The 14,500-nt window shown below is 37.8% G+C and overlaps 1 protein-coding gene and 1 non-coding gene across 2 annotated transcripts; both read right to left on the minus strand.

Annotated features, from left to right (window-relative positions):
• Positions 1-232: 232 nt before the first annotated feature.
• LOC133779471 (plant UBX domain-containing protein 7-like) lies at positions 233-14,500 on the minus strand. The gene is made up of 9 exons (XM_062219430.1): positions 14,489-14,500; positions 14,311-14,394; positions 4,246-4,379; positions 4,046-4,159; positions 3,087-3,282; positions 1,726-1,803; positions 1,556-1,624; positions 743-767; positions 233-348 (listed from the first exon to the last, which is right to left on the minus strand). Exons 1-9 carry the CDS (start codon positions 14,498-14,500, stop codon positions 233-235), a joined length of 828 nt encoding a protein of 275 aa, XP_062075414.1.
• On the minus strand, positions 13,712-13,819 carry LOC133780743 (small nucleolar RNA R71). The gene has a single exon (XR_009869561.1). It is a non-coding gene; the product is annotated as a small nucleolar RNA R71 (small nucleolar RNA).

The following is a 14,500-nucleotide window of genomic DNA, read 5'->3' on the forward strand; positions in this document are numbered from 1 at the left end:
GAAGAAGTTCATAATCAAAGCCTAAATAATGCCAAAAAAAAACAAAACCCAGAAACAAAAACTAAAGTACAGGGAAGGACAGAGTAAAGCACTACCTTGTTTGCAAGGCATGAAACAAGTCTGTCTGCATCTTCCATTTTTCCATCTCTCGAACCTAAAAGATGCAATATCATTAGAAGGATGGAATGGATAATAGAAACAAATCATTTAATCCCAAATTTTTTTTAAAAGTTTACCTTACTTTAAATTCTAAGCTCAAATTTATACTAACCTTCCATTTAAACCTATCATCCAGCATGCTTTTCTGAGCATCTGTTAGCTTCCCAACATACCTCCATATATCCTCATCTAATGGGGAAAAAAAGGTCATTAACAGTTAACAATAAAATATTAAAATTAAACAGATAAAATCTAATTGCATTCACTGTAAAGCTTGGGCTTGCTGCAAAGGAAAATAAAGAGAGTGTTGTTACTTCAGAACATGTGTTTGCAAACAAGGAAACTGAAGGTCCTCGCCAGCCCAAGGAAAACCTACAAAAGCAGTATACTGTGAAGTCTGAGGCTGCTGATGTCAATGATAACCTGTCAGCTCTAAGGACTACTAGAAAAGAAAAAGGGCTAGGAATTCTTCAAATAACAACAATAATGAAGAATCTGGTCTTAAGGTATCACCATATTTCTTTTACCATATTACTAGTACAAATAAATTTTTAATTCGATGGTCACTTTACCTTTTTCTTACTTGCTGATTCTACATGTCCAGCAATCTAAAGGTAAGCACTATACAATTACAATTAAAAAGAAGAAACATATATCACTTTATAATTAAAATTGACAAATGTAAGGTCCCAATGTTAACTCAGATTAAAAGGACATTAATATAAAAAAAAATTAGAAAGTGCTCAGACTCAAATACTTAACAATCTTACTAATACTAGTAAACATTTGCATTGTTAAGCTAATCTGATGTACATATCTCAAAACTCCAATCAATCATATCTTACTTCAAAGTAGTTATTTTTACAGCAATTTAACTAGGACCCTGTCTCCATTTTTCTTTCAATAATGAAAAAAATCAATTAGTTTAGACCACTAGATCAGTGAACTAGTTTACACCACAAGCTTAATGCTTAGTTTTTCTATAAGGAAAGTATAAATTAGTTAATTTCAAATATATAAAAGATATATAGTCAATATCATTGTTCTGTATTTTCCTAGTATTCCATGAATGAATAATTAATTAACTAGTGATAGATCATTAACAAATGATACCAAGCATACTTAATACAAAACTAAACATATAAACAATATATAAATCAATATACAACCTCTCCTCTATGGACCATGTATCTACAGATGTACGTACAAGGCCTTGAAACAATATGAAAATAGGCATTTGCTACTAGATATAAGGAATCCTTATAGCAGAATAAAAAAAGAAAATTACTAATAGAAGGTCATTTTGTAAAGTGACATTAAAAAAATGTTATTTTGCCAAACCGCCTTGAATATTATTATATTTTAGTGTGAAACCCCCCAAAAATGGAATACTTACCTGCCAAAAGACAAAGTTTGTACTGATCGTTTGAGAGACAGCTTCATTAGCCCATGTATCTCGATTAAGCTTCAAAATAGAATAAAAGTAAGAAATGAACACCAAAATCTATGTTAAATGAACACCAATTTCAGTCAATTATGAAAAGTCCAATGAAACACGCTACCTACCATATGTGAGCTGAACTCCTTAGTAGACTGCAAGTTTACCAAGAGCCATTTGTCCTGAGAAGAGGCAGTTCCCTTTCCCTGCAGTAGCACAAACAAAGTTTTACGTGAAGAAACATAACATAAACACTTGACATTCTTATCCTCAAAAACTAACAACAGCACCATTTCCAGCCGGATTTGAATAATATCGTTTATAAGAAAAAGAAAATTACAGTAAAACTAAAAAAACCATTAAAAATAAATAAATGGATAAAGAGTACTAGGAATTCTCCAAATGCATAAAAGTCCCAGTAACTCGTGGCTGATGAAGGCAATATGTTAAAAAAAATTTCAAGTATAAACCCAAAGAGAAGCCCAAAACTAAACTCTAGCATACAAAACTATTATTAAGAGTCAGACCAGTCTTTAAATATACTCATATACCTTTCAACCATAGAACCTTAAGAGAAATGCAAAGATCTCACTTCCTCAAAACAACTAGCTTAATTTATGCTTCAATCACTCATATAAAACACAAGTCTCGTAATAAGATAAGGATTGCACGTTGAAAGGATAACCCATGATATACTATCTCCATTCAACAAACTGTAACTCAAGTTCAGGACTTCAAAGAAAGCTAAATAATACAATACATACTTTCTTTATTGAAAATATAAGACCTATATTTTCTTCATTTGTTAATAAAACAAGAGGATAATTCATTTGTACAAAAGGTCTCTCCCTTTTATATTTGGATAAAAGATATTTCTAGCATGTATAAAATATCATCATATCAGTACAGTATTATTTTCAACTAAATACTTGTTTGAGATGGAATTAAAAAGGACAAGGACTGGGATACAAATGAAGTTTAGTCTCCACTTTCTTTTAAATACCAAAAATTTCAAAAGGCAAAAACGCTAATTGCAGGCACTAGTGAAAGGCACAAAAATCCTACCTACTCACTGACTACTACACACCATCATGCAAAGCCCTATTAATATTTTTGTATTGACCCCTCTTCATTTTATATATCTTCATGTAATATGCTGCAACCGTTAAAGATTGCAAAGAACAACACTATCATAACAGATTTTAAGGCTCAGGCACCCAAATAAATTCACATTATGATTAGGACCAACAGCAGTTTTCCAAAGATAGTAAAAAAGGCAATCATCAAAATCATCTGTCAAAAAACAGTCAAAGTACCACAACTTTTCTGCAAATTAAGGTTAGTAAGAGTACTGAGACTATTCCAGTACAACTTCTATATCCTTAGTGTCATTCAACTAGTCAACTGTCAAAAACATTTGAATCCAACTATCCAATTTCTACACATTGCACACTATGAAGCAATAAAACCAACAAAAATAACCAATTACCTTTTCAAATGATCCCTGAAACATTATATGAAAGGGAGGTCGATATAAGGAGGCCAGATTATCCCGAGCATTATCTGCTGTTGATGCAACACCTTGCTCTAATTCCCAAATCGCAGGGCGTTTCATTTCTTCATCAAAATTACGGAAAGCAATTAATGAGTTTGATTTAGAGGATTGATTTCTCATTCTTGATGCCCTAAATCAAAAGGACATATTCCATAAGTAAAAGTGATTTGCAGTTAGAAATTGAAGTTGTGCATAAAATGAGCATTGCCGATAACTAGGCACATCTACAAGTGGTTGAGGTTACTGAAGGCACCAGACAAAGGTACAAAAATAACTAATGTACAATGCATATCCAATTAAAAGACTCGCCAAACTCTAAAAATTAGCAGATATAATTTGACATGAAACACTAGTCCAAGTCATTTACAAAAGCTTATGTGCAGTATCTCAGCTATGAAACACAAAATCAAAATAAAAAAACAAATCCCTACTAAAACATGAGATAACATAGAAGGCAGTAAACGAACAAAGGTTAAAGTATATATCTAAACACCACAAATTAGTGACTGAACCAATTTCCATCCACCCGAGATAAGTAATAGTGCTACGGTGTTCAGTAAATGGATAAAAAGAAAAAGAATAAAGACACAGTTCCTACCAAATATAGATTCCTTAAAATTTCAACAATGCCTCATGTACAACTAAAATTCATATGCAATTGCATCTCCTGTAGATAGCATTTCCTAAAATCCAAAACGCCAATCAAGCAGCTATACAATGGATGACAAATGTAAACAAAATAGTAATAACAATAGACTTAAGCAATTAAACACACACACACACACACACCAAAGAATAAACATAATAAACACTATTTTAGTTCAACTGAAAGAAGAGCTTCTGATATTTTCTATGAAATAATAAATCAAAAGGGGAATAGATAAAAATTATACCCGTACATTAAGGCATCATCATAAAGGGCTTCCCTGATAACAGGTAAAGGAGGGCGTACTTCATCTCCAACAATCGGTGCCAAATTCCTTTCGGCTTCACTGAGTCGAATCATTCTAAACCAGCATAAACAATAATGCAGAACGAGACACATAAAACAAAGAAAAATAAATACATAAAGAAATCGATGCATCTAACATACCGAGCAGTCTGTTCGGCCAAAGCTTCAATATTTTCTGTAGGCAGAAATTGAGAAGACGATCCTCCCACTACAGTGCCGCCTTCACTGCCTATATAAAAAAGCTTAATAGCCTCCTTAAGCTTCCAACTTGTGGCCTGTTCTCCCAACAAAATTCCATAAATTATCTCCAAAAGCCAAATTCTCAGTCAAAATCTTCCGATATCAACACAACCAAAATTAAATAAACCAGAAGACCAATGGAGGCAAGTACAAATTGAGAAAGAGAGATAGAGAAACCTGCAAGAACTGCCTGGCAGTCTCGGCAGTTTTTCCAACGGCGATCTCCAAGAACGATGAGACCACAATATCTTGAGATTTACTTTGGCTCCATTTTTTTTCTTCGTCGAGGCTCCAGTAGGAGGTTCGGTCCGAGAGAGGCAGTGGTTCGGTCCGAGAGAGACAGTGGTTCGGTCTGAGAGAGGAGAAGGAGGAGGTGATGGGTATAGCAGGAAGAGAAAGGAGAGAAGGAAAATATGGTGAAAAATGAGACAGAGAGAGAAAGAGATGAAGACTGGTTCGGTTAGAGCTAGGGAAAATGAGACAGAGAGAAAGAGATGGTTCGGTCCAAGCTAGGGAAAATGAGACAGAGAGAAAGAAATGAAGACTTCGGTCCGAGATAGGGAAAATGAGAAAGAGATGAAGACTGAGACAGAGAGAGAAAGAGATGAAGACTTCGGTCCGAGATAGGGAAAATGAGAAGGAAAATTTGCCTCTTTTTTTTCACTTGCCGCTTTTTTTTTAACTTGCCGCGTGTGACTTTTCTCATTAACTTTATATATACAATAACTCTTTTTAAATAGTATTATAATGATGTGTTATGGTAATGGGTGTTTGGTGTAGTGAGTGCGTGGATCAATTAGTGATGCGCTACGATCATAGCTATCTTAGAGGCACTGTTGTAGTCGACAACACACTAAACTTTAGATCCTCTATTTTTGAAGAATATGGGACTAACCGTAGGACTTGGCCCTCTCTGCTCCAGGGTGCATTTGCTCCTGGGTTTAGGCAATATGTAGATGAATCTAGCCTTGAGGAGGGACCTGAACCCCCTAGGATCCCAGAGATTGTAGCCTAAGACTCCCCCTCCCCTCTGTTAATCCAAGAGTTGGAGGTCGTGCCAAGCCAGGTTCATACACCCGAGCTGATTGTAATAGATTCCTCCCTCAACCCGGAGGGTAGGTGTAACGACCCAAAATCACTAATATGGCTTAAGGGCCTTGATTAGTGTGTCGGGAGGGCATAAGTGGTTTATGTGTGTGTTTATTAATTTAATGCATGATTATATGATAAGCATGCTTGTATGGTTATATGAATGTAAATGTGATTATATGTGATATTTGTGAGAACCACATTATTATGTGGGTAAGTCTGCGACATGCAACTTGAGGCGACCCTACGGAGCTAGTTAGCAGGAAAGTCACAACGGGGCCTGATATTTTGAATAGGGGCAAGTCAAGGGGGTATTTCGGGTACTAAATGATTATTTGGGTTATCGGGTCATGGAAATAAATAATTGGAGATATATTTGAGGTTATGTGGTTTAGGCGGGAATATTGGGGAATTTTACCATTTTGCCCTCGGGGACGTTTCCAGTATCCCGAGCCTCGGGGTTAACTTAATTACCTCAGAATAGACTAAGTAAAAAACTGAGAACTTCGTGGAAATAGAGAAACCGACCCTCCCCTCTCTCTCTTCTTTTCTCTTCTTCTTTCTCAAGGAAAACCACTAGAATCTAAGAAATTCAACTAGGAATTCAGTGGATTGAGCTGGAGTTTTGGAGGATTAATTTAGTGTTCAGCTAAGGGGTTTAACCAAGATTAAGGTAAGTCATAAGCTTTGTGCATGGTGATTAATTCTGTGTTTATGGCTGGTTTTGAGGTGTTTATGGATTTTAATATTGAAGGGTTGAATTGAAGCAGAAACTTGGAAGTTAGCTCATGAATCCCTTAGAGAGTTGGTTCTATAGAGAAGGTAAGCTCCAATTCTTGATTTAGTGTTTGAATCCTGAGTTTTTATGACTGGTTTTTGTGTTCTTGAGCTTTTGGGTTTCAGAAATTGAAATAGGATTTTAATGAGTTTCTAAGCTAGGTTTTTGCTGGATTATGTTACTAGAATCATGTTAGAAGTTTTGTGATCAAAGGATTTTGGAATTAGGATGTTTTTGTGTGATTTTAAGCAAGGTTGGGATGTCAAAAATGGTGGATTTTCTGGGCACGAGGGGCTGGGCTGCGACTTTGTTCTAGAGAGTCGCAGCCCTGCGAAGCAAAGAAGAGCCAAAGAGGCTCTGCAGTAGGGAAGCATCGCGGTGCCATAAGGCAGGGCCGCGGGGTGTGTCTGTGGTTAGAGAGGCCTAGCCTCTATTTTAGGGGGCGAGTCGAAGTGCAGGTCTTTAGGGTCATGGCCCTTAAGGGCATTTTTGGTTATTTGAAGGTTTTAAGTGCGGGAACCTATCCTAGGGTGCTCGAGATCGATTCCACCACCGTGCTTGGTGGAATTCGATGTCCCAAAAGCTAGAACTTCACCAAGAAACCTTTATTCGAATATTAATGGAATCCCTTATCTTGGTTGTGACTAGGTAAAAGTTAGGGCTCGGGAGAGGGATTGTGCTGTGTACTGAGTCTTATTATTGCGCATGTACTAAGTCTTCCTTCAGAGGAAGGAAAGTTTGTAGTATACTGTGATGCATCGAGGATGGGTTTGGGCTGTTTGTTGATGCAGAATGCGAAGGTTATAGCTTATGCATCACGACAGCTGAAGGAGTATGAACAGCGGTATCCTACCCATGATTTGGAGCTGGCGATAGTGGTATTCGCACTAAAGGTTTGGTGACATTATCTGTATGGGGAGAAGTGTGAGAGATACACTGACCATAAGAGTTTAAAGTATTTCTTCACCCAGAAGGATCTGAACATGAGATAGAGGCGTTGGTTAGAGTTGGTTAAGGATTATGATTGTGATATCCTTTACCACCCAGGGAAAGCCAATGTTGTGGCAGATGCATAGAGCCAAAGGGGCCTGGGGCAGTTATTTAGTTCTGTTCAGATCTCCAGAGAGTTAGCAGATGAGATGGCCAGGGCAAAGATAGAGCTAGTGGTGGGCCAGTTGGCCAATATTACCTTGTAGTCGACCCTGCTAGAGCGGATCAAGGAGGGTTAATTGGTAGATGCACAGCTACAAGAAGTTCGACAGAATGTCTTAGCGGGGATAGCTAAGGATTATTCTATTTTTGCGACTGGTATGCTTCGATATCAGGGGCAGATTTATGTTTCGGCAGATGAAGAGATCAGATGAGAGATACCGGATGAGTCTCACACTACGCCATACTCGCTTCATCCGGGTACCACGAAGATGTATCAGGATCTACGAAAATTATACTAGTGGCCTAGGATGAAGAAGGATGTGGTAGAGTATGTGGCCAATGTTTGACATGTCAACAAGTGAAAGCTAAGCATCAGCGACCAGAAGGGTTGCTTTAGCCTTTGGGTATTCCTGAGTGGAAGTGGGAAGACATTACGATGGATTTTGTGGGAGGTCTACCAAGGACAGTGAGACTTTGTGACTCGGTGTGGGTACTAGTGTACAGGTACACCAAGTCAGCTCATTTTCTGCCAGTGAAGTCAACTTACACAGTGGAACAATATGAAGAGTTGTATGTGATGGAGATAGTTTGTCTCCATGGGGTTCCTAAGTCTATTGTGTCTGATCGATACCCTATCTTTACCTCCAAGTTCTGGGGAGCCCTGGAGAGAGCTATGGGGTCTCAGTTGAAGTTTAGCACGGCTTTTCATCCTCAGACTGATGGACAGTCTGAGAGATCGATTCAGGTGTTGGAGGATATGCTTAGGGCATGTGTGATTGATTTCGAGGGATCTTGGAGTAAGTATCTCCCGTGATCGAATTTTTGTATAACAATAGTTATCAGTCCATGATTGGAGTGGCTCCTTATGAGATGTTATATGGGAGAAAGTGTAGATCGCCCATTCATTGGGATGAGATGGGTGAGAGGAAATACTTGGGGCCAGACATGGTTCAGAAGACAATTGAAGCTATTGAGAAGATCCGAGCCAGAATGCTTGCTTTGCAAAGTAGACAGAAAAGCTATGCTGACCCCAAGCGTAGAGACGTGGAGTTCCAGGTTGGGGACCACGTGTTTCTACGAGTCTCACCACTGCGAGGGGTGAGGAGATTTGGAGTTAAGGGCAAGCTGAGCCCTCGATTTGTTGGACCTTTCGAGATTCTAGAAAGGATTGGATAGGTGGCTTACAAGTTGGCCTTGCCACCGTCGTTGTCGGGAGTTCATAATGTGTTCCATGTTTCTATGTTGCGGAAGTATGTTTCGGATACGGCACATGTGCTTAAGTATGAGGATTTGGAATTACAGATGGACTTGTCCTATGAGGAGCGACCGGTTCAGATTTTAGATCAGCAGGAAAAAGTTCTACGGAATAAGATAATTCCGTTAGTTAAAGTGTTGTGGAGAAATAGCAAGGTCAAGGAAGCAACCAAGGAGCTTGAGAAGTGTTCCCTAGATTGTTCAGTGGGAGCTACTTGTTACCTTTCATAAAAGGTAACTTGTTACCATACTGTTGTTTAAAAGCGTAGCTTTAAACGATTGAAGTTTTCAAGCCTCTTCGAGTCTTTCATCATGAAGTATTTCAAACTCAAGATTTTGTTACTAAAAAGTTGGTGATGCGGGATCAATATCCCGAGCAATTCAGGTAAATTTTGAGGACAAAATTCTCAGTTGGAGGGGATACATGTAACGACCCAAAATCACTAATATGGCTTAAGGGCCTTGATTAGTGTGCCGGGAGGGCATAAGTGGTTTATGTGTGTTTATTAATTTAATGCATGATTATATGATAAGCATGCTTGTATGGTCATATGAATGTAAATGTGATTATATGTGATATTTGTGAGAACCACATTATTATGTGGATAAGTCTGCGGCATGCAACTTGAGGCGACCCTACGGAGCTAGTTAGCAGGAAAGTCACAACGAGGCCTGATATTTTGATTTGGGGCAAGTCAAGGGGGTATTTTGGGTACTAGATGATTATTTGGGTTATTGGGTCATGGAAATAAATAATTTGAGATATATTTGAGGTTAGGAGGTTTAGGCAACAATATTGGGGAATTTGACCATTTTGCCCTCAGGGACGTTTCTGGTACCCCCAGCCTCGGGATTAACTTAATTACCTCAGGATAGACTAAGTAAAAAACTGAGAACTTGGTGGAAACAGAGAAACCGACCCTCCCCTCTCTCTCTTCTTTTCTCTTCTTCTTTCTCAAGGAAAACCACTAAAATCTAAGAAATTCAGCAAGGGATTCAGTGGATTGAGCTGGAGTTTTGGAGGATTAATTTAGTGTTTAGCTAAGGGGTTCGACCAAGATTAAGGTAAGTCATAAGCTTTGTGCATGGTGATTAATTCTGTGTTTATGGCTGGTTTTGAGGTGTTTATGGATTTTGATATTGAAGGGTTGAATTGAAGCAGAAACTTGGAAGTTAGCTCAAGAATCCCTTAGAGGGTTGGTTCTACAGAGAAGGTAAGCTCTAATTCTTGATTTAGTGTTTGAATCCTGAGTTTTTATGACTGGTTTTTATGTTCTTGAGCTTTTGGGTTTCAGAAATTGAAATGGGATTTTAATGAGTTTCTAAGCTAGGTTTTTGCTGGATTATGTTACTAGAGGCATGTTAGAAGTTTCGTGATCAAAGGATTTTGGAATTAGGATGTTTTTGTGTGGTTTTAAGCAAGGTTGGGATGTCAAAAATGGTGGATTTTCTGGGCACGAGGGGCTGGGCTGCGACTCTGTTCTAGAGAGTCGCAGCCCTGCGAAGCAAAGAAGAGCCAAAGAGGCTCTGCAGTAGGGAAGCGTCGTGGCCCTGCCCTGGTCAGAGAGGCCTAGCCTCTGTTTTAGGGGGTGAGCCGCAGCGCAGGTCTTTAGAGCCGCGGCCCTTAAGGGCATTTTTGGTTATTTGAAGGTTTCAAGTGTAGGAACCTAACCTAGGGTGCTCGGGATCGATTCCACCACCGTGCTTGGTGGAATTCGATATCCCGGAAGCTAGAACTTCACCCGAAAACCTTTATTCGAATATTAATGGAATTTTTTATCTTGGTTGTGACTAGGTAAAAGTTAGGGCTCGGGAGACGGATCGTGCTCAAGGGGCATTTCTCGTTATCGAAGCATTTGGAAATTAAAGGTAAGAAAACTGCACCCGGTTGTGCACTCATAATGGGACTAAGGGTTCCCTGTTTTGTATGCTTTATAGAGGCTGGTTTTATGCCATGTAAATAGGAGACAAACAGCCTAAGAGTGCCAGAGTTTACATTAGCGCACAAGGCGCGACTCGGCCACTGGTTGCTGAGGACAGCTTATTATGCACTGAGGTCGATTTAAGCGGGCCGAAGTCAGTGGGGTAAACTGAGGGTGTTGACCCTATTTATTGTGTAATTTTATTGTTGTGGTTGATTGTTGAATATGATATGTTGATTGGCAAATTGTTAGCTTATGAATTCATGTTTATGTCAATGAGTTATATGTTTACTAGGGATTGCTAAACGTTTAAACATGCTTAAAGGATTTATGATTATTATTAGTACTTGTGTTATGATATTACGCTTTCTTGCTGGGCCTTGGCTCACGGGTGCTTTGTGGTGCAGGTAAAGGCAAGGGCAAGTTTGATCAGCCCTAATTTGAAGAGCTTTAGGAGCAGAATGTACATGAGTAGCTGCTCAGCCGCCACGGTTGAGGGGAGACAGGGACAGGAGAACCATAAACATCTGTTTTGCCTTTAGAATGGCTAGTGGTTGTCTGTACATTGGAAATTTTGTAAACAAACTTTTGAATATTGTTTCTTTTGGGATCCCAAGTATAAAATGTTTAATTGTATAAAAAGTATCTTTTGAGGTCAAAACCTTTTAACCCTAGCACATTAATGAGTTTAGCAAACACGTTTTGAACTAAATGACTTGATTAGCAAGTCCTGCACCTTTATAAGTACACAGTGTAGTGGTCTTGGCTATCCAGGGCGTTATAGTAGGATCCTTATTCCCCCTTTTTTCTATACCTTTAAAAGATTAATCCTGTGAATTAACTCCCCTTTGTTCATTTCAGGTGAAGAGATGGAATTGATAGGAGCTCCTGACTTAAGGAGTACCTTTCAAGCTAAAAGGTCCGGAACAGGTCCCGTTGTTAGGTTCATTTTAGGTTTGTTTTAGAGATTGTTTTATGTTATGTTTTAAGTTATTTAGGATTATTTAGCGCAGATTTATGCTTGTTTTCTTCTTGTTTCAGGTTTTAATGGTCAAGTACATAATATGGAGTGAAATGAGAATAATCATGTTAAATATGATAAATAAGATGGATTTCGATTTGATTGTGGAGTTTCAAGACATTATGTGTGGAAAATACTACATTGAAGATGCTCAACACACGTCGTTTATGCTCTATAACGCAAGTCTGATACTTCAAGCCGCATTTTGACCATGATTTATTTACTTTCTGGAAACACTTCTAGAAATAGATGTTGTAGATATTTCTCTTATCATTCCATATATTTTTGAATAATTCAATTCGGAGTTATATCAAAGGAGTTATGATCAAAATACGATGAGCTAATGCTGCAGGCTGTTCGAAACGAGTTTCCGTTCTATTATGGAAGTAGCGCCCCAGCGCTACAAAGATAGCACCCCAACACTATCAAGAACTAAAAGGCAGCGCCCTAGCTCTATATAAAGGGTGCTACAACGCTAGTGAACAAAATTTTAGGCGTTTGGACTTTAGCGCTACAGCGCTCAAAACTCAGCGCTACAGCGATGTATACACGTTTTGCAGATTTTAAACCACTTTTTTGAAGGGCAAAATGATCTATTCACTTGGGAATCTTGGAAGACTATTTAAGGAACATTATTCTGCGATTTTAGGAGTAGTCTCAGTTTTTAAAAACCCTTGATTAGAAGAGGCTGCTATAATTAGTTTTCTGTTTTCATCTTAATTCTTTAGATTGATTTTATGAACAATTATTTGCAGTTTATTTCCATCATGTTATTTATGAACTAATTTCTTTTATCTAGGAATTATTATAGTCACTGGGATTTCTATTTAATTTTATTATGATTTTCTATTGATACTTCTTTTCTATTCTAATCTATATGATGTTTGTTTAATGCTAGTAAATACTTGATCACTATTTACTTGATTTAATGGTTTTGATTCAAAATTCGAAAGATAAGAATTGAATATGCTATCATTGTATAGACATAGGTTGCATATTGGACGGAAGTACCTGTATGACTTGTGTAGTAATTAGGTTTCCATGTTTAATGCCTTTTATATGTACAAGTTTATCACATAAATGTAGAAAACCTACATATAGATTGAGATCTTATATCTTGAAAAAGAATATGAATCAATTATATTAACCTGCTATTAGAATAGAAAGAAGAGATTTAGAATTGATTATTAAAATTAATAGAATGAACAGCTGATGAAATTAATTCCTAGGCTTTTCAGTATTGATTTTTAATTAGTTGATTCATTGTTTTATTTCCAGTTCTTTAATTTTTGTTCATAGTTTATAGTATTCCTTTTACTTTTAATTATTCAATTGAATTTTAATTCACCAAATAGAATTTGAAAATCAATTAGTGGTATTTGGCAATCAGTACTCGTGGGATCAACACTCTATTTATCATATATTACTTTATTCGACCATGTATACTTGCGTGTATAGATTTTCACGATCAAATTTTTGGCGCCGTTGCTGAGAACTTATATTCCAATATCACAGTTATTGTTATTTGCTCTAATTTGGTTATTTTATTTTATTTAATTTCTGTTAACATTTATTTGGATCAAGGTTCTATTGTGTTTCAGGACTTGTTGGTATATGTGAAGCAATAAACACAAGGAGATTATACCAATCAATCCTGAAATTGAAAGAACGTGTAGACAGAACAGGAAAAAAATGAGGGGATTGGAGTTTACCATGGCTGACAATTTGGGAAATGGTGCTAATAATGGTCAAGGGGCTGCAGAGGTTCCAAGGGAGCAAGGACCATGAACTTTGAGAGATTATTTACTTCCTACTGTTACAGGAGTGCATTCATGCATTAGACCTCTAACCATTGCTGCAACCAATTTTGAGATTAAACCAGCAATTCTCCAAATGGTCTAAACAACTGTTCAGTTTGGAGGTATGCCAACGGTGGACCCCAATTTACACATAACTAATTTTCTGGAGCTATGTGCTACGTTTAAGATGAATTGGGTGAGCGATGATGCTATAAGATTGAGGCTATTCCCATTTTCACTAAGGGATAGGGCGAAGAGTTGGCTAATATCCTTGCAAGCGAATTCTATCACTACATGGGAGGAGTTAGCTCAGAAGTTCCTTGCCAAGTTCTTTCCTCCAGCAAAGGCTGCAAAACTAAGGGGAGAGATTAATAACTTTTTATCAGATGGAAGGAGAGTCGTTGTATGATTCTTGGGAGAGATTTAAGGAGTTGTTAAGGAAGTGTCCACACCATGGAATAGAAAAGTTGATGTTGGTGCATAACTTTTACAATGGGTTGAATGGATCAACTAGGACAATTATAGATGCTGCGGAGAGAGGTCCTTTTATGAGTAAGAGTGCTAATGAGGCGTATGAGCTATTAGAGGAGATGGTGATGAATAATTACCAATGGCCAACTGAAAGGGGACAACCAAAGAAGGTTGCTGGAATGATGGAATTGGACGCTATATCAATGCTTTTTGCTCAAGTAGCAGCCTTGAAAAAACAATTACAAAAAACTAGAATCCCATCTCAAGCTATGCAAGTTCAAAACTTATGTGAATTGTGTGGAACAATCCATTTACCCAACCAATGCCCTGCTCTATATATGAATAACATGCCCATGGAAGAAGGACAAGCTATAGGGAATTACCCAAGACAACCCAATAATCCAAATTCCATGACCTACACCCCAACTTGGAAGAATCATCCTAATTTTTCCTGGTCTAATAATCAAAATACTTTACAACCTTATCCTCCACCTTAGCCACAATATCAACCTGCCCAAAATAGACCACCGTATCCATAGCAACATTCACAACAATACCCTCCACCTGGATATTATCAACCACAAAATAAACCACAACAAATGCCAATGAAACCAGCTGAACCCCAACCTGATGTACTTAACCAATTCATGACTAAAACCAGGGCGTCCAT

This window comes from Humulus lupulus, chromosome 5 (genome assembly GCF_963169125.1).
Source record: "Humulus lupulus chromosome 5, drHumLupu1.1, whole genome shotgun sequence".
NCBI classification, from domain to species: Eukaryota; Viridiplantae; Streptophyta; class Magnoliopsida; order Rosales; family Cannabaceae; genus Humulus; species Humulus lupulus.